We start from the raw sequence: 18,832 nt of genomic DNA, 5'->3' as shown, positions 1-18,832 counted from the left end.
AAGCCAGGAATTGCAAGACAATATATCTTCGATACCTTCGACATTGAGTACTCGCCTAACTGCCTTGTTGAATTGAAAAAGGGGCATGTCCTTTTTGTGTTCCTCAAGACTGACAGATCAATGAAAGAATCTGTGGAACGGTTAAGAAAAATTTCTTCTGCTCCTATCCAACCATCCAGTGTGATTTCTGTGGTAAACAATTCTATTGGTTACTATAAACATTTAACTGTCTAACATGAATTCAAGAAGTTTGTGAGGAGAAGTTCAGCTGCTCTTCATACCAGTATGGAATTTCTGCCGAGGATATGGTTGTGGATTTGGAAGATACGCCGATGCCGCCTACCTTCGTACAAGCTGGTATAAATACGCCAACAACTCCTGTTGGAGGAGAATCACCTTCTACAACGCCGTCCACTCCAGTTCAACGATTAGTTGCATCAGAAAGACCCCTCTAGACGTCGATTACAGTTGACACCCCAGAAACAACGAATGCAGAGACAAATTAGCTGGCTCTCTGCTTCAAAAGAAACACCAAGCACTACAGCGTGAGCTTCACCTGAAACTGAAGACACCCAAGAAAGTTGTTAACCAGAAGATAAAACGAAAAGACAAAACTTTCAAACAAAAAAAAGGAGATTACAAATTTGAAATTCAAGCTGGAGGGGCATAGTTTAGCTGTTGAATTGGCTGAAGTAAAATTAGAACTTGCACAATCGAAAAACAGACATGATAAGCTAAAGAACTATAATAAAAACCTGAAGAAAACTTTGGTGCCATTGTACCAACATAAGCAACTAAAACACACACTGATTGAGAAAAATGAAGTGTTAAGAACTTTAGAACATGACAATGTATTATTGAAAGAACAGATAGAAGATCTTACCTGTGATGATGCAAGTACCATTAATCTGAAAAATCATGGCAAGACGTACGCTTCCGAAACACGATTGCTAGTTTTTGACTGTATAACGAACAAGGTTCCCACCGCAAATATTCCGAAAGTGATCAAACAAAGTCAGATTAGGTTAGGGTTAAAAAGCGCACCAAGTGAGATTCCTCAAAGGACCACCGTTAAATTGATGGCACGAGAATTGGGTGCCATTGCTGATTTACAATCTGCTGAGACCCCACAGCACTATAGGTTTTGACGCTACCACTCAAGTGGGCACCCATATCAACGAGATACATTTTACAACATCTAAGGAATGCCTGTGTGCTTCGATTGAAGAACTGCCTGGTAGCACAGCAGAAGACTATTCCAATCATATCTGCCAAACCGTGGACAGTTTAGCACAGACCTATTGTCATTTCAATAGTGAAAGTAACTTTCAGGATAAGAGGTTGGAGTTGATCAACAACATTTCGAACACCATGGGGGGGGGGGGGCTGAATGGTTAGCGTGCGCGCGCTGTATCATAAAGTCTGTCATTGAGTCGACTGGCGTGGTTTCGAATCCCCGGTTGTACGTGGCAAGGAGTAGGGTCGCCTGTCCAACCTCGCGGGTTTTCTCCGGGGCCTCCGGTTTCCTCCCACTGCTAAAGACCCCTACGCGCAAGCTAATTATGTAAATAAAATTAAAACCATATGTTAGTCCCGAAATGACCTAGTTTGTGTCGAGTGGACGTTAAACCCCATTTCTCTCTTTCTCTCGAACACCATGAGCGACAGATGTGCTGTAAATCATGCTGCAATTAGGACTGTCAATTCAGTTTGGAAAAAAAACACTAAACGAGATGAACTGTCGTCTTCACCCTCTTGACAGCATAGCTACTTCAAGAACCGAACAGTCGACTACTTAGACAATCTCAGTGAGGAAAGGAGAAACTTTGTGTTGAAGAAAGCTGTGAAGCTAGGGAGAATGCAGAGGGACAAAAAGAAAAAAGACTCAGAAGGAACTGAAGTTGGAGCTCATCAATCGTCAAATGAATAAGCAACAAGCAAGACAAGATGCGGACAGAAGAAAGATGGAGAAGGCATTGCAGGATGGTGGTTTGGAAGCGATGCAGCTAAAATATCCAGATTTGGATTGTAGAGAGTTGTTGGAAAGCAGATGAGCCATATGTGGTCTTGGGACCTAAAGTTGGTTCCGTATAATGGGATGATCCGCAAACTGTACAAAAACAAGAAGTACAAAGCGATGTATTGGACTCAGGAAGAAGTTATTGATGATGCTGTTGACACTCCTGTGTCTATGTTTTCCCTTGCCATTGATCTGCTGCATGGTGACCTGATATTTGATAATTAGCCAGACTGTTGGAGCTTTTTTGTGACAGTGACACTTTCTGACTTTGATATTATACATTGTGACAATAACTTTGTTAGATAGACTCAACATTAGGTGACACTTTTGGATTAATGCAAACAATGCTGGAATACCATGTTGTGCTTTTGGATTACTTTGTTACTCACTATTGGATAGTCTTCAAAGTTCTGCAGATTCCAGTGAGTAATCCTCCCCTTGTTTTCTGCATCCACTAACTTTCACTTTCAAGTTTCAGCGAGTCCATCAGTCGATTAATTTAATTAATAATTAATTGATTTATTGGCTGAAAATGATTGATATCTGATAAATTAGATTAAATTGATGAAATGGTTTTCTACCCCCATGAATGTGATATTTAACAAGTTATCATCATTGTCCATAGATAAAAAGTCTTTAAAATTGAGCCAAATTGATTTTTTAAGTTAGTCCGTATGCATATTAATTGATTAATTAATTAGTTAATTAATCAATGGTAATAATCATCTTTTATGTGTTGCAAAGTCCTTCCCACACCATATCCTAATCACATTTAAAATTTCATGTGATTATCTTCAGAAATAAGGAAGTTATGGCAATTTAATTGTATCTTCAGCTCATTTCAGGTCACACCTTTTGTCTTAGTCTAATGATAAAACTATAGAAATGAAAAACGCCCTAACTTCCTTGTTTCTCAACCAAATTTAACAATCTTGGTGTCATTTTCTTTCTGTCATCATGCTCTATCCAATGGAATAACTTTGGTGTGAATTTGAGGAACTTTATTTTTTTTTGTAACATACCTAAAATGTGGGCGTATAAAAAAGTATTAAGGAAGTTATGAGCATTTTCACGATTTGGCCAGTCGTCAATTAATCGCCACTAATTCGTTCGTTCGTTTCTGGGGTTTTACGTCCACTTCCACCTAAGGTGATATCGTAGACAAAGCCGCCACTAATTGACGAATTGGTTAATTAATAATTGATCAATTTAATTTTATTGTGATTTCAATTTTATTGCTGTCCAATGCTAACGTCATTAATATCTAATCTGTTCATTTTTAGGGAACTGTGATGTTTTAAAGTGCGTACTTTGTTGTTTTCCTCCGAAAAGTGATCACACTCATATCGGGTCAATATTGACCCGATTTTCTTATTTGCAAAATGATGTAACTTCTTTGCTATTTGTAGTAGAACCAAGGCCCTTTCCAGTAATAACAGTTTTGTTAAATTTCCATAAATTTCATTTTTTAAATTTCCATAAATTTCATTTTTTTTATTCACATATCTCGGCTGACTAAAGTGTTAAAACCGTGACTTTTTGAATGATACACGCCACTATTGTCCAGGTTTGTGTATTATATAGTATTAGGTATTGTAAATAGTCAGCTTTCGCTTTTACACCAGCTTGTCTGCGATATCACCTCGGTGGAAGCGGACGTTAAATATAGCTATTTCACAAACTAGGTCATTTCGGGACTAACACGTGATTCAATTTTATTTCAATAGTTCGCTTGCGCGTAGGGGTCTTTAGCAGTGGGAGGACCCGGAGAGAACCCACGAGGTTGGACAGGCGACCCAACTCCTTGCCACGTACAACCGGGGAATCGAAACACCGCCAGTTGACTCAATGACAGACCGTATGATACAGCGCAGCGCGCACGGACTTATTGAATGATACACACCACTATTGTACAGGTTTGTGTTTTATATATTCGCTATTAATAATAGTCACGATTTCGCATTTACTCTTACAAGTTACAACAGCTAATTACACACATGCTCATGTATAATGTCAAACCACTTTCTATTCATACTAATTATATAAGCCCGTGGAATAGTGGTTAACGGCCACAAGCTTTATTTAACGTCCGCTTCTACCGAAGTGATATCGCAGACCAATAATAACAATCGTTCATTCCTGGAGTTTTAAGTCTGCTTCAACCAATGGGTGATATCGCAGACAAAACAATGATAACAGCCAGAAACGCTAAAATAGTGAAATAAGAAAGGGAGGTAATAACTAGGTCAAATGAAGTAAATTATTATTACTGTTCATTAAAGTACAATATTAAGCTGTTTATACATTAGATGAAGTGGTATATTATTTATTGAATATGTTCATAAGAAGTTAATTATATTACATTTAATTAATAACCACTGACCTAAATAAATCTGTGAAACAGTGTATTACCTCCACTTTACTTAAAAGCAGACTTAGAATTAAGTTGACGGTGTTGTCGATTGGCCGGTCTGCCCACGGTTTAAGTGGACGTAAAGTCCCGATAGACCATAAAGAAAAGACCAAATGATGGGATGCAGAACATCATACATCACCACCACATCGTTGCCGTTGTACATGACGTTCCAAACCGATAATATATAGCTTGGCGCACACTACGTAACGGCATAGGCGATTTCGTCAAAAATGAAAAACTCGTCTTGTCGCTGAAGTCAGTAATAAATCGGGCAATGTGCTCATAGCGGCGACAACCAAGGAAATAAAATCACCTTTGTGTCAAAGTGACATAACCACACACAGGTTTCTCTGATTTGTTGTTATTGCATATACAAGTGTAAATCAGGCATAACTCCAGTATCTGTATAAGTTTTCCGTCTATATACCCAGACAACAAAAAGCATTTGGTACAGATACGACCCATAAGGGGCAAAATGATTGAGTCTGGTATTGTATACCACACCTGGGCCATACCGGGAATATCTGGGCCCTGAGCCGGACATGGCCGAGTTACCAGTTAGAGATAGATCTGACTCACAGCCGTTTATTCACACGCTAGCCTTATATGGCACAGATGACATTCCAAATGTTGTCCAAATAGGACACAACTGGACCATCACGGGCCCAAATATGTCTAACTCATGAAAATCAAACCATGTCGGATGCGGACTAAAGATTGCAACCTCGAAATATACGGTTAATCCCCGCCCTATCAAGTGGGTGGTTTAAAGCGTGCGCTTGATATCGTAAGGTTTGTCATCGAGTCAAATGGCGCGGTTTCGAATCTCCCGCTTGTACCCTTCAAGGAGTAGGGTCGCCTGTCCATCCTCTTCGGTTTTATTCGATTCCTAAGGTTTCCTTTCACTGCTAAAGAACCTTACGCACAGGCGTAATGACTTAGTGTCAAGTCGACGGTAAATACCATTTCTCTCTCCCCTTCTTAAAGTTTCGCAATCAGAAACAGCCAAGGTTTGATTGGGAATAAAGATAGTAGAAATTTCGCAAGCAGCATAATAACACAGCAAAATCTTCAATTAAACAATCTATTCATCTCTTATCTTTAACCCCCGCCCCGCCCCGATTTCTATCTCCAACCACATTTAACCATTTTTTAACAACATCTTTGAAATTGTTTTCCATCGCGTCCTTGTGGTGGAGTTCGACCACACCTGCAAAATGTACATAAAAACACATTTTTACTTCTTTTTTCAGCATTTCTGTCTTCTGAAAATCAATACTTATCTGCAACTGTCAAGATATGCACAGAAAGTTGTTAAGGGGCCTTTGTTTTTGTCCCATCCGAAGGACTAGTAAAATCACTTTGGTTGCATCCCGTCCCTAAACATTGACTATATGTGATAGGGGGAATCTGACAAAAGAAATCTAAGAGGTCCAGGAATTGACTGAAATTTTTGATTCCATGAAATCGGGATCTAAGCTCTTCAGCTTTTTATCAGGCGTTTCCTTTATTTTCCGTACGTTTTCTTTGGCTGAGATTTTGAATGCAGTAATTCATACATTCTCCGATTCCCTGTACTCTGTACCCAGAATGGAATCCCTTCAGCTTTTTAAAAGAAATTTCCTTCTTGGGAAATCAAGAGTGTTTTTGCTTATCTCTAGAAACATAGCAAGGATCTAGCTCTTCCATTTCCACATCACGCGTCCCCTGGGGTGTAGGCGGTAATAAGAACATACCGGTACCCCAAGCGTCTCATAATAAAGCTCTCCTCTGTACCCAGTTAGTAGTACCACTACGATTTTTGTTTCTTTTTTTTAGCATTTTTGTTTTCTAAAAAAAATCAATACTTATCTGCAACTGTCAAGATATGCACACACAGGTGTTAATGGGCCTGTGTTTTTGTCCCACCCGAAAGACTAGTAAAATCACTTTGGTTGCATCCCGTCTCTAAATATATTGACTTTATGTGATAGGGGGAATCTGACAAAAGAAATCTAAGAGGTCCACAAATTGACTGATTTTTTTTTATTCCATGTACTAGGGATCTAAGCTCTTCATCTTTTTATCAGAAGTTTCCTTCATTTTCCGTACGTTTTCTTTGGCCGAGATTTTGAATGCAGTAATTCATACATTCTCCGATTCCCTGTACTCAGAATGGAATCTCTTCAGCTTTTTAACATAAATTTCCTTCTTGGGAAATCATGAGTGTTTTTGCTTATCTCTAGAACCATAGCAAGGATCTAGCTCTTACATTTCCACATCACGCTTCCCCTTTGGTGTAGGCGGTAATAAGAACATACCGGTACTCCAAGCGTCTCATAATAAAGCTTTCCTCTGTGCCCAGTTAGTAGTACCACTACGATTTTTGTACCATTTGTTCAATGACAAAAGTTAATATTGCCATAGTTAATGTTCATAAGGCGCTCAAACATCTTTGACCTTGCGCCGGGTATATTTTTAACATTAGTTGCATGCAATACATTCCATGGAAGGAAAATCATGTTATTTTACTGGTAAAAAGATTCAAAACACTGTGATATGCTTCTATATTAGATGTTTAATAGGTGGGAGAAAGTCTCTTTACTTGATTGGTGTCGTTACATTCCATGAAAGGAAGAAATACATTCCATGGAAGGAAAATCATGTTATTTTACCGGTAAAAGGATTCAAAACACTGTGATATGCTTCTATATTAGATGTTTAATAGGTGGGAGAAAGTCTCTTTACATCTCTTTACTTGATTGGTGTCGTTAAATATAATTACTTCCACTTTGAGATACGGCCCGTGATACTAGGGTGACACTATCGTCTAGGACTTGATTGGTTGTTAGTATATCAATTAACTTCTAACACGCTTTATACCTGTAATTACATTATTCTTGTAACAAAGATGGAGTTCGAACCATGAGTAATATACTATTCAAAAAAAGTAGGGGATATTTGATTTTTAAGTGTTATTAAAGTCACCTAATGAAACTGACGAAGAAACAAATGACAAAATGAAATGAAGTTCACATTCATCGATTTATTCCAAATGATCGTTAGACTAAGTAAGGCACAGACTGACCATTATAAGGGTAAAATGATACCCGGGGTCAAACAGCAAAGTTACCACAGCATCACAACCAAGTCAGTAACGGGTAAATCCTCCTCTGTTTGCCAAACAAGCATTGATCCGACGTGGCATACTCCTAATGAGACGTCTAAGGTCATTTTGGTCCAGATTGTCCCATTCCTGTTGCAACGCAGCAGCAAGTTCTTGGACGTTGTTGACGTTGACGTAACCTCTGTCCAAGCATGTCCCAGACATGCTCGATGGGGGAGAGGTCGGGACTCAGTGCTGGCCAAGGTGATGTTCTGTTGTTGGAGGTAACCTGTAACGATCCTGGCCCTGTGACATCTTGCGTTGTCTTCCAGGTCGTGCGAACGGCACAACATGGACTGCCAAAATGTTGTCCCGGAACACGCCCTGCAACAACATGTAAAGCCGTTCTTCCAGCAACAGTGATGCCTCCCCACACCATAACAGAACCACCCCCAAATCGATCATGTCTGATGACGTTAACGTCTTGGAAGCGCTCGTTTCGACGACGCCACACCCTCCTACGTCTGTCCAAAAAATCAACAGTGAACCTTGACTCATCTGAAAACATCACATTGCTCCAGCGTCGATTATCCCAGTGTTGACGATCCCTACACCAACGACGTCTTGCCTGAATGTGATCACGCGAGGACGTCGGGCGCGAAGGTGACCCCTATGCAGTCGATTCCGAATCGTCTGGCCACTCACTCTCACACCAGTGTCTGTTTGAAGACGAGCGCTGATCTGATTTGCTGTGATGACACGATTTCTCAAGGCCAAGGTACGGATAAATCGATCCTGGGCTTGAGGTGTCGACCTGAGCGTGGTCTGTCCTGTACAGATTGTGTATCACGGTATCTGGACCATAGCCTGCTTATGACAGACTGTGTTGTGCCGATCTGTAGCATGCCAAGGGCACGTAACCTTTCATTTTGGGTAAGCCGACGCATATCAAAATTTGTTTTCTGGTCACTAAAACAATTAAACTGATGTTTCCACCCTGGAATTCAATGCCACAATGACTGTAACATTCAAAGTCAGAGTCGTGCAAATCTTGGGTTGGACCCCCATGATGATCCCAAGCATCGCCTGCATTCCATGCGGTAGCTATTGGTGCGTTTGGGCGTCACATGTAACTGGAAATAACGATCAGGGGTGGACATGTAATATTTAGAAAACAAGCCTTATGCCCTGTCTATATTTTGAATATGGTTACATACTGACTCACACTTTGCCCACATAATATTCCCATCTCGAATCTTCAGTGGAGTCTGCAAATCAGTGGAAGTGGTTTATCCACGAACGTACATCTTCACACTTTTTTCTATTGATAATGTTACCATTCTGGCAGGCTACCAGTTAAAATCAAAGTACGTCGGCACACACATGATGTCCCCTCCCCTTCCTTAATCCGCGCCTGAAACCACCCGATAAGTTTTAGGAACATCCTCATTATATTCCACACTACTAGTTGGAAGATCATGAAAGTCAACACTATGGGTTTGAGGAACAGCATCATTATTTAACACAGCATTCTCCATTTGAAAACTTAAAGCAAGCAATTGTTTCCTTACAGCTCATCTGTTAAATTAAAAATGATAAATTATGAACTATATGTATATTAGACTGGGAGGGGAAAACGCGGATTCAAACATTATGCACGAAAAATTGCTTGTCGGAAGCCCATACGATTTTTTTCATAAAAAAATCTGATATTGTCTTTAAGCATGGAAATCAATGACAGGTCATTAACAAGAGCACCTTTCTATCCAACTTATCATTTATTTTTAAAGATTTGGTTGTGAACATTTCTGTGTCATTTAAACAAACAAATGTTTCGTTATTAATAACCGATATCTCCTCTGTATAATCATAAAAAAATAAACATTATCAATGTTTCGTTATTAATAACGTTGTAGTCCTCTGTATTTCTTCATGGTCTCAATATTGAACTTACAGACCGTGTTCTTCTCCAAATACACAGGGCAAAATAATAAAAATATCCAGGCTTTCCATTCTGTATTTGGGAATATTTCCAACGCTGCTCGCTAATTCAAAACCCATCTGAAATATAATACGGTAATACAATAATCAAATTACAAAAAACTAAGACAGTGACAGAAAATTCATCACATTATATGAAAGAATAATTACCCGAAGCAGTCTAGGTGGCACTATAAAACCATTGGTGGTAGCAGAATTACATAAAAGGCTGAACATTTTTTGTAAGTGACTTGGCGTTTATCTTGCAGGAAGAAAAATGCCAGGGAAAAAGTTGACCATTAATGTTGCCATGGATTGTAAATGAAATGGGGTTTAGCGTTCTACCCCGACTGGGCCTATGAAGACGGGCAGCTGGTAAATATCTTGGGAGTTACGAAGACGGCACCGTCTCCAAAAATGTTATCTGACAAATTTACCTCAAATTGTTGCGAGTAACAAAATCAAGAATCCTATCTTCGGCACCATCATCGATTGGATAAAATGGCTCACCACCAATGGTCTGTCTTAAATTATCTAGTATTTCCAGTTATCGTTTTGTTTTTGGTAATTCTTGATCGCCCGACACGATAGTGGCTATTTTTCTTAGGAGGTTGAAAAGTACCCTTTGAGGGGCATGTCCATTCACCGCCACGAAGCTTACGGAGATCATCGCAATTTTAAATTGAATATAAAAGAATAAAATTATATACACGATAAACAATAAAATAGATATTTAAATTTATCTGAAAAATACAATTTGTTCCTATATAACGGCAGAGAAAGAAACTGGGGAATTTATGACTTATTTTTATATCGTGCGTAAATGTTTTATGATTGTGGTTATTTTCATAAAAGAAATTAACTGATATTTACTAAATCTATTACATAAACCAAGGTGGGTTAATTGAAAACGTAATTCACAAAATACAACATTCGGCGTATTTAGTAAATTATTCATGTATCAACTGTGTGGTCTTGGAATTCTTTTTAACGTTGCGTACTGTAACAGCCAGATGACTGTGTACAAGGGTTTGAGTCTAAATGCAAACACCCACGAAAAACAACTTGACTTGTTATTGAGAATTGTCACAAATAAATACACTACACGTCTTGACCATTAATTACCGTACTAAAAGCACATTTATTAGTTCTTGGACATAAATATCACTGTGGCCTACGTATTTGATGAGAATAACAACAATAACATTAATAATTCTTGAGCTGTTTGATTTCTGAAAAATATAAATAAACCTAATGTTTACCACTTATAATAATATAAGAATGATCATGACAAACATGACATGCAGAATGTAATACACCATGCGGTCTTGATTCGAGATATCCTTAAATAATTACTTCTACATGTATTATATTCAGCTTTAGAAAAAATAGATCTTGGTACATACAGTTTACATGAAAGAAGACAAAAGGACAAAAATATATGCTTACAGATACGTTTGGCCCTTATATAACACAAACTTCTTTAATATCTATCAGCCATTGTACCCTTTTTCTAGACTTAAGAAAGATAACTCTAAATGCTGTACATATATTATAAATGTTGCATGCCAGGAAAATTAAACCAAATAAAAAAGGGACATAACTCTTCTATGCCTACTGTATAATTATATATTACTAAATTTATGACATTTAGAATCAACATACCGGCCCCGTTAAACGTGGAACTTAACTAGTGAAACGTTTAATAAAAGTAACATTAATGATTCTAAATAACACTATCCTAACCATAAAAAGTACACAATAAAAGTAACATTACTGATTCTTAATAATACTGTCTTAACCATAGCAAATAATTACATATCATATACCACGAAGCACAATATTCTAATCAGATGCAATTTCTAGCAATACACACTTATCTACAGGTCTACATAAAGATTTACAATCCTTAGTCAGTAATTTTACAACACGCACTGTTCCCTGGTCATCCGGATAAACTTCAACCACACGTCCCAAAGGCCACGATCCTCTCGGTTGATCCTTATCAGCAAGTAAAATGACATCACCAATGACTAAGTTCCTTTGTTTCTCATTCCACTTCTGTCGCACCTGTAGGAGCGGAAGATATTCACGTGTCCATCGACGCCAAAAAACGTTAGCAAGGTACTGGACTTGCCTCCATCGGTTCCTGACGTACAGGTCCCTTTCTACGAATAAACCAGGTGGATAACTACCTGCGGCACGGAGCAACATCAAATGATTTGGGGTTAAAGCTTCTTGATCATTGGGATCATCAGATACCTTGGTTAACGGACGTCCATTAATAATCATTTCCACTTCACAAAACAAAGTGTTCAGGCTTTCGTCGCACAATACTTGTTCATTCAGCAGTGAATCTAAAATTTTACGAACTGAGCGGATACACCTTTCCCAGATGCCACCAAAATGTGACCCCGCTGGTGGATTAAAACACCATTCTATTTCCCTCTGTAGCATGAAATCATCAACCTGCTTCCGATTCCATTCTTCTATTGACCCTTTAATCTCTTTACTACCAGCAACAAAATTACCACCATTGTCACTTCTAATCTTCAGTGGTGATCCTCGCCTACATATGAACCGACGAAAGGCGTTTAGAAAAGAATCTGTGTCCATTGAATGCAGAACCTCGAGATGAACCGCACGACAGGACAGACAGGTAAAAATGCACCCATATCGTTTGAGCTGACTTCTTCCTCTCTTCACAAAGAACGGTCCGAAACAGTCTATTCCTATGTAGGAAAATGGTGGAAGATCTGGAGTGACTCGTTCCTTTGGTAGATCAGCCATTCGTTGATTACAAACTGGTGCATTCCTTCTGCGACAATTATAACAATCACTTAAAACTCGACGTACCGCAGAGTTACCATTTATAGGCCAAAATCTCCTTCTAATACTAGATAAACAATATTCTCTACCAGAATGAGCTAACATCTCATGATAATGGCGAATAACTAATTCAGTCACAGGATTCCGCTTGGGTAAAATGATCTGATGCTTTGTGTCGAATAGTCCATTGTGTCTTCTCAGGCGACCACCTACTCTAATTAGACCTCCGATCAGTACTGGATCCAACTTAAATATAGGACTCTTTCTGCTGACACGACCATTTTCATCTTTCTTTGACAAAACAGCATACTCTTCCGGAAAACTAGTTTTATGCACGAGCTTCAAAATTTCTGTCTCTGCAGCCGTTAACTCTACAACTGTTAGTCTAGAGGGTTCCTGTAATTTCTTAACATCTCGACCAGCCTGGTTTCCTTGACATCTAGCTTTAAGAATTTCCCGGTACCTTAAGATCCATGCCACACACCTTTTTAACTTGTACCACGACGAAAATCTTTTGACGAGCTGATCGAGAAGGGAGTTATCTCCCTTTATAACAAACCGTGAATGTTTTTCAATTCTAACCTCGGGATCTGTGTCTTGAATTACATATTCATGGGGCTGACTGGGCCATTCTAACTCATCCTTCCAAAGAAAATCCGGCCCCGATATCCACTTGGAACCTCCCAAAATAGTCTTGGCGGCAACGCCCCTTGAAGCTTCATCAGCGGGATTTCTTGCCGATTCCACGTACTTCCACTGCGAAGGCTGAGATCCATCTAAAATAGTCGAAATTCGATTGCCTACAAAAGTATGAAACCGCTTATCTTGATTGTTGACATACTTTAGTACCGAAGTACTATCTGTCCAATAAAAACTCTTGTCTATCTTCATCTGTAGTTCTCTTGTAATGATTTTGTTTAATCTAACCGAGACTACTGCTGCTGATAATTCTAGTCTGGGAATGCTTATGCTCTTTAATGGTGAAACTCGAGATTTACCAGTCGCAAACGAACAGCATACATTTCCAGCATCATCAATAAAACGTAAGTAACTGACAGCACCATAACCTTGTTGTGAGGCATCCGAAAAACAATGTAACTGTACCGACACAACTCTAGCACACGATGGTGGTGGTTTAAGACACCTACTGACTTGTAAATTAGATAGCAGAGGAAGATCTTCCATCCAGGAAAGCCACAATTTCTCATACTCATCTGGTATCTTATTGTCCCATCCAAGTTTTAAGCGACAAAGTTCTTGAAGTATCAACTTAGCATTCAAAACGAAAGGAGCTACGAATCCTAAAGGATCATACACCGATGACAGGATCGACAATATGCCACGTCTACTTATTGGTTTTTCTTTCAACACTACATTAAAGGTGAAGCAATCCGATTCTGTATCCCACAAAACACCTAGAGCACGTTCGATTGGTAATCCGTCGAAGTCCAGGTTCTTCACAGTTTTAGCTCTCTCGGTCTCCGATATAGATTTAATAATGTTTCTTGAGTTTGAAACCCATTTCGTTAAATTAAATCCTCCTTTCAGTAATAGTTTCCTCAGGTTGTCTACAAGACTTATGGCTTCATTTTCATCGTCCAAAGACTTCAAACAGTCATCAACATAGAAGTTTTTCTGTACTGTTTCAACAACTTCGCTGTCAAAAGCTTCGCAGTTGTCTTCTGCGGTTCTACGTAGGGTAAAGTTACAAACGCTGGGCGATGAAGTTGCCCCAAACAAATGGACGCGCATACGTAGCTCAATGAGTTCACCATTAACATCATTTGACTGCCACCATAGGAAACGAAACACGTCTCTTTCATCTTGAGGCACATTCACTTGATGAAACATAGATTCTACGTCGCCCATTAATGCATAGTATCCTTGGCGAAACCTCAGTAATACTCCAACAAGGGAACTGGTCAAATCTGGGCCCTTAAGAAGTACGTCGTTCAAAGCTACTCCCTTAAACTTTGCTGCGCAGTCAAAAACGACCCTAAGTTTTCCTGGCTTCTTTGTGTTTACCACCGGGTGGTGTGGCAGATACCATACTCTATCGTTAGCCCTATCTATATGGCCAGGAGGGACTACCTCTGCGTATTTCTTGGAGAGAAGTTCGTTAATTATCTCTGAATACTTTTCAAATAAAACAGCATCTTTCAGGAATCTTCGTTTCAATAACATTAACCTGTGTTCTGCCATTATTCTTGGATTTGGTAGCTGTAGTTGATCATGTTTCCAAGGCAGCGATACTTCATAGTGACCATCAACCAGATTTATAGACTGTTCAAATACAGATAATGCTTTACTATCTTCGCGAGACATGGTGACTAGGGTATCGTCAATGGAATCATTAAATTCATAGTTACAAAACTGCTCAAACTGCTGGTTAAGTTCAACATCTTTCCTCATAAAATTACATGTTCTCTGCTGTGAAGCATTCTTCCCAAAAGGTCCATTAATTAACCAACCAAATTTTGTTCTGACAGCAAAGGGGCCGTTATTCTGACTGTGCCTGATTTCTAACGGTTCGAAAATAACACTATTGTCATTGCCGATCAATAAATCAACTTCTTGTCCTGGTACTAACTTGGGTACAGTAATACCCTTTAAATGCGGCCAAGAGTCAATATCTTCTTGTGTTGGGATATCTGCAGTCGATATAGGCAAGGACGGGAGAGAATATACCGAATTCAATACAGTAAGGTGTTCTTCATCCTGACTGAGGAATTCCACGTCTGTGACCAAACTGTTTACGGAATCGTTTTCCTTACAAAGTGTAGTTAATCCTAGCTCTGTCGATTTGCCGGTTATACCAACTTTACTTAAAGCTGTACTCGTAACAAATGTGCCGTTTGAACCACTGTCATATAACCCGATCGCTGGTAACAGTTTTCCGCCATTTCTAATTTTACCAAAAATAAAGGGTTGGCCTATCTTTGACGATTTCAATTTACCTTCATTTGTGAAACAACTTGTAGCTTGAGGAATTGGATTCTGCTGATGAAGTATGGTAGCGTGATGTCCCTTACATATATCACAATTTATGCGTTTTCTACAAAACCCAGCACGATGTCCATAAGTTAAACAATTAAAACAGAGTCTACTTTCCTGAACAAAACGTCGTTTATCGTCAATATTCATTTTCTTAAATTTATCGCATTCGACTAACGTATGATCGCCTTTACAAGAGGGACACTTTGGGAATGATCTCGAAGGCGTATCTTGTTCTGTCTTATTCGCTCTCTCTTCTTCCAGTTTAGCCAAAAAATTAGTTCTTGAGAAGTTACCTCCCCTGAATCGTGTTTTATGCTTATCTGAATCGGGTGGGGTAACAGTATTTTGCACGTTTCCGAAAACTGGATGTGTAACTATTCTAGCCTCTCTTGACACAAACTCTGTAACATCTATGATAGTGATTTCCCTGTCTTGAAATTCAGTTATGTAGTCGGCTTTATTTCTCCACTTTTTTCTTATGTCGTAAGGCAACTTGGAAATTATTCTTTTCAAACAGTCAGTGTTATCTAGTTTACTTATGTAGCCTATTTCATTTAAAGTGTTAGTGCAACTAGTAAGGAGATCTGCAAAACGCTGTAGATTTATGCCGTCTTCTGTTTTTATTGTTGGCCAGCTTGTCACTTTATCAACGTAGGCTGTGGCGATTTTGTAGTTTTGACCGAATCGTTTTTTCAACAACAGAATGGCTTCTGCATATCCATCATTCGGGTGTTTAGAAAGACAACTTTTCATTAGGTCTTGGACTTCACCTCTGGTATACTGTATAAGAAAATATAACTTGGTACTACAGTTGTCGGTTTTATCTGCTATTAAATTCTCGAAGGCTTTCATGAAGGCGTGAAATTCAACTGGATTACCGCTAAATACAGGCATTTCGGGCTTCGGAAGTGTTAACAGCAAAGTACTCTGCATTTGTCCTTCCATCATTTTCTCCATACACTTCATTTGACTTGACAGTATATCTTGGAGTGTATTACTTGGCGGCGGTACGGCAGCCGGATTATGTTCACATTTACCTATGTTAACGTCGCCATTTAGTGGAGGGTCTGGCTGAATACATGTATTTACCGTTTCTCTACGTGAAGACTTTCTCTCTTTAGCCTTTCTTTGTTTATTTTCTAAAATCTTTATTTTATTTTCAACTTCTTCCTTTAAGGCTCTAGCTTTTTCTAACCTTTCATTTGTAAGAGTTGTAGAAAGTTCTGAATTATCACCATCCGAGCAACTCGCCTTTGATCTGGTTTGTAGGCCTGATACACTATCTTGACATGAATTCTCTGACGATACTTCAAATTCAGTGTACTGTGTCTTGAGACGTATATCTTCCTTCATCCACTGAGCTAATCGTTTTCTTAAATTGGTGGTTAGCTGTTTCTGTTCATCATATCTAACATATTCTTCTTCAATTTCAACGTCATCTCGTACGTTTCTGAGAACTTGGGTGTGGATGAACTGATACCTGTCCCACGATTCTTCCATTTTACACATCATTGTATTTATTTCTACTTTAAAATTGTTATCAATACTACTAATTTCACTTGAAATCAATCTTCTCAAATCATTTCTCCTTCTTGTTAAATCCTTTACCGCTATCTCTATACGGGCGTTATCTTCATCCATAATAACAGTTTCTTGAATGATTAAATTTCCGTCAAAATTTATAGCAGTAGTTCTTATTAAAGTTCGTTTCTTTCTTGACCGTATCTAAATTATTGTAACAGCCAGATGACTGTGTACAAGGGTTTGAGTCTAAATGCAAACACCCACGAAAAACAACTTGACTTGTTATTGAGAATTGTCACAAATAAATACACTACACGTCTTGACCATTAATTACCGTACTAAAAGCACATTTATTAGTTCTTGGACATAAATATCACTGTGGCCTACGTATTTGATGAGAATAACAACAATAACATTAATAATTCTTGAGCTGTTTGATTTCTGAAAAATATAAATAAACCTAATGTTTACCACTTATAATAATATAAGAATGATCATGACAAACATGACATGCAGAATGTAATACACCATGCGGTCTTGATTCGAGATATCCTTAAATAATTACTTCTACATGTATTATATTCAGCTTTAGAAAAAATAGATCTTGGTACATACAGTTTACATGAAAGAAGACAAAAGGACAAAATTATATGCTTACAGATACGTTTGGCCCTTATATAACACAAACTTCTTTAATATCTATCAGCCATTGTACCCTTTTTCTAGACTTAAGAAAGATAACTCTAAATGCTGTACATATATTATAAATGTTGCATGCCAGGAAAATTAAACCAAATAAAAAAGGGACATAACTCTTCTATGCCTACTGTATAATTATATATTACTAAATTTATGACATTTAGAATCAACACGTACAATTCCAACCTCATTATCATACCATTACCCTGGACAGAAACTTCTAACCCAGTGGTTTCTAGGTACAGTTGAGCTGGAGATACGTTTACACTATTTGCGTACAATCCTTGGCCATTTCGTTCCGATTATCAAAAAATTCGAACTCAACCACCATCATGGTGAAACGGTGATATTCTATAGAGTTTGTATAGAGAGAAATGGGGTTTAACGTCCACTCGACACAAACTAGGTCATTTCGGGACTAACATATGGTTTAATTTTATTTACATAATTCGCTTGCGCGTAGGGGTCTTTAACAGTGGGAGGAAACCCACGAGGAGAATTTGTATAATCATTATTCTGGAGATAATGCAGCTGCGAGCTTAATACCGATGTATTAGCCCAGTGTTGCTAGCATGTCTGTTATATTCAAAATGTCAAAGAAAGTATTGGGTTACTGAAGTAGTACATATACAGGATTCACAAAATACATATTATGTTCATTCTTCCACGTAATGGCGAAAAGATATAGAACAACCCCATCAATATCCTCAGATGTAACAACACTAACATGTCCCACTATCAACGCTTTTCGAATATTCAACGGAGGGCCTGACAAGGACAGCTGCCTAGTCGTTCGGATGGGACGAAAAACCGAGGTCCCGTGTACACATTGGCGTGCACGTAAAAGATCCCTTGTCAGTTGGAATTCGATATAAGAGTAGGCCGTAGCGCCGCTGCCCGGGCAAAATTTCCCTCATAGCACACTGTATGGCGTATGCCTGTCTTCAATTAGCCCAGGTTAGGTGCAGAAGAGTAGGACGTTAAACCCCATTTCATTTCATTTTCGAATATTCAATAAGCCAATGAATTTGTGCCATTTCCGTTTCACCTCTCCGTTGCTTTATGTTTTTGAGTCTTTGTACAGTAACCAAGCCATTCGCACAAGAAAACTCTTATTTCATTGGGGTAGTGTAAGATTTACAATCTGGCATAATATCCACAGTAACATTTTTCTGCAGATTCAGGTCGGCGATGTGGGCCGCAAGATATTTACTGATCAACTTTCTACCGTGCATGCAACTGATGATCTGTCAATATTTGTAAGGATTTCTTCTGCTGTTTT

General features: G+C 38.6%; 2 protein-coding genes across 2 annotated transcripts; both read right to left on the bottom strand.

Annotated features, from left to right (window-relative positions):
• Positions 1–10,611: 10,611 nt before the first annotated feature.
• On the bottom strand, positions 10,612–15,551 carry LOC126831129 (uncharacterized). The gene is made up of 2 exons (XM_050561776.2): positions 10,951–15,551; positions 10,612–10,733 (listed from the first exon to the last, which is right to left on the bottom strand). The coding sequence occupies exon 1, from the start codon at positions 15,472–15,474 to the stop codon at positions 11,347–11,349; it is 4,128 nt and encodes a 1,375-aa protein (XP_050417733.2). The 5' UTR covers positions 15,475–15,551; the 3' UTR covers positions 10,612–10,733; positions 10,951–11,346.
• On the bottom strand, positions 15,498–17,715 carry LOC126827289 (uncharacterized). Its single transcript, XM_056099092.1, has 3 exons — positions 17,510–17,715; positions 15,574–17,292; positions 15,498–15,512 (listed from the first exon to the last, which is right to left on the bottom strand). Exons 2-3 carry the CDS (start codon positions 16,966–16,968, stop codon positions 15,498–15,500), a joined length of 1,410 nt encoding a protein of 469 aa, XP_055955067.1. The 5' UTR covers positions 16,969–17,292; positions 17,510–17,715.
• Between the last annotated feature and the right edge of the window lie 1,117 nt (positions 17,716–18,832).

Source organism: Patella vulgata, chromosome 1, assembly GCF_932274485.2.
Source record: "Patella vulgata chromosome 1, xgPatVulg1.2, whole genome shotgun sequence".
Classification (NCBI taxonomy): Eukaryota; Metazoa; Mollusca; class Gastropoda; family Patellidae; genus Patella; species Patella vulgata.
This window is presented reverse-complemented; position numbering and strand designations above follow the sequence as displayed.

Coding starts and splice junctions, on each gene's coding strand:
- LOC126831129 (XM_050561776.2), bottom strand. CDS start 15,474: ATGAATATTGACGATAAACGACGTTTTGTTCAGGAAAGTAGACTCTGT.
- LOC126827289 (XM_056099092.1), bottom strand. CDS start 16,968: ATGGATGAAGATAACGCCCGTATAGAGATAGCGGTAAAGGATTTAACA.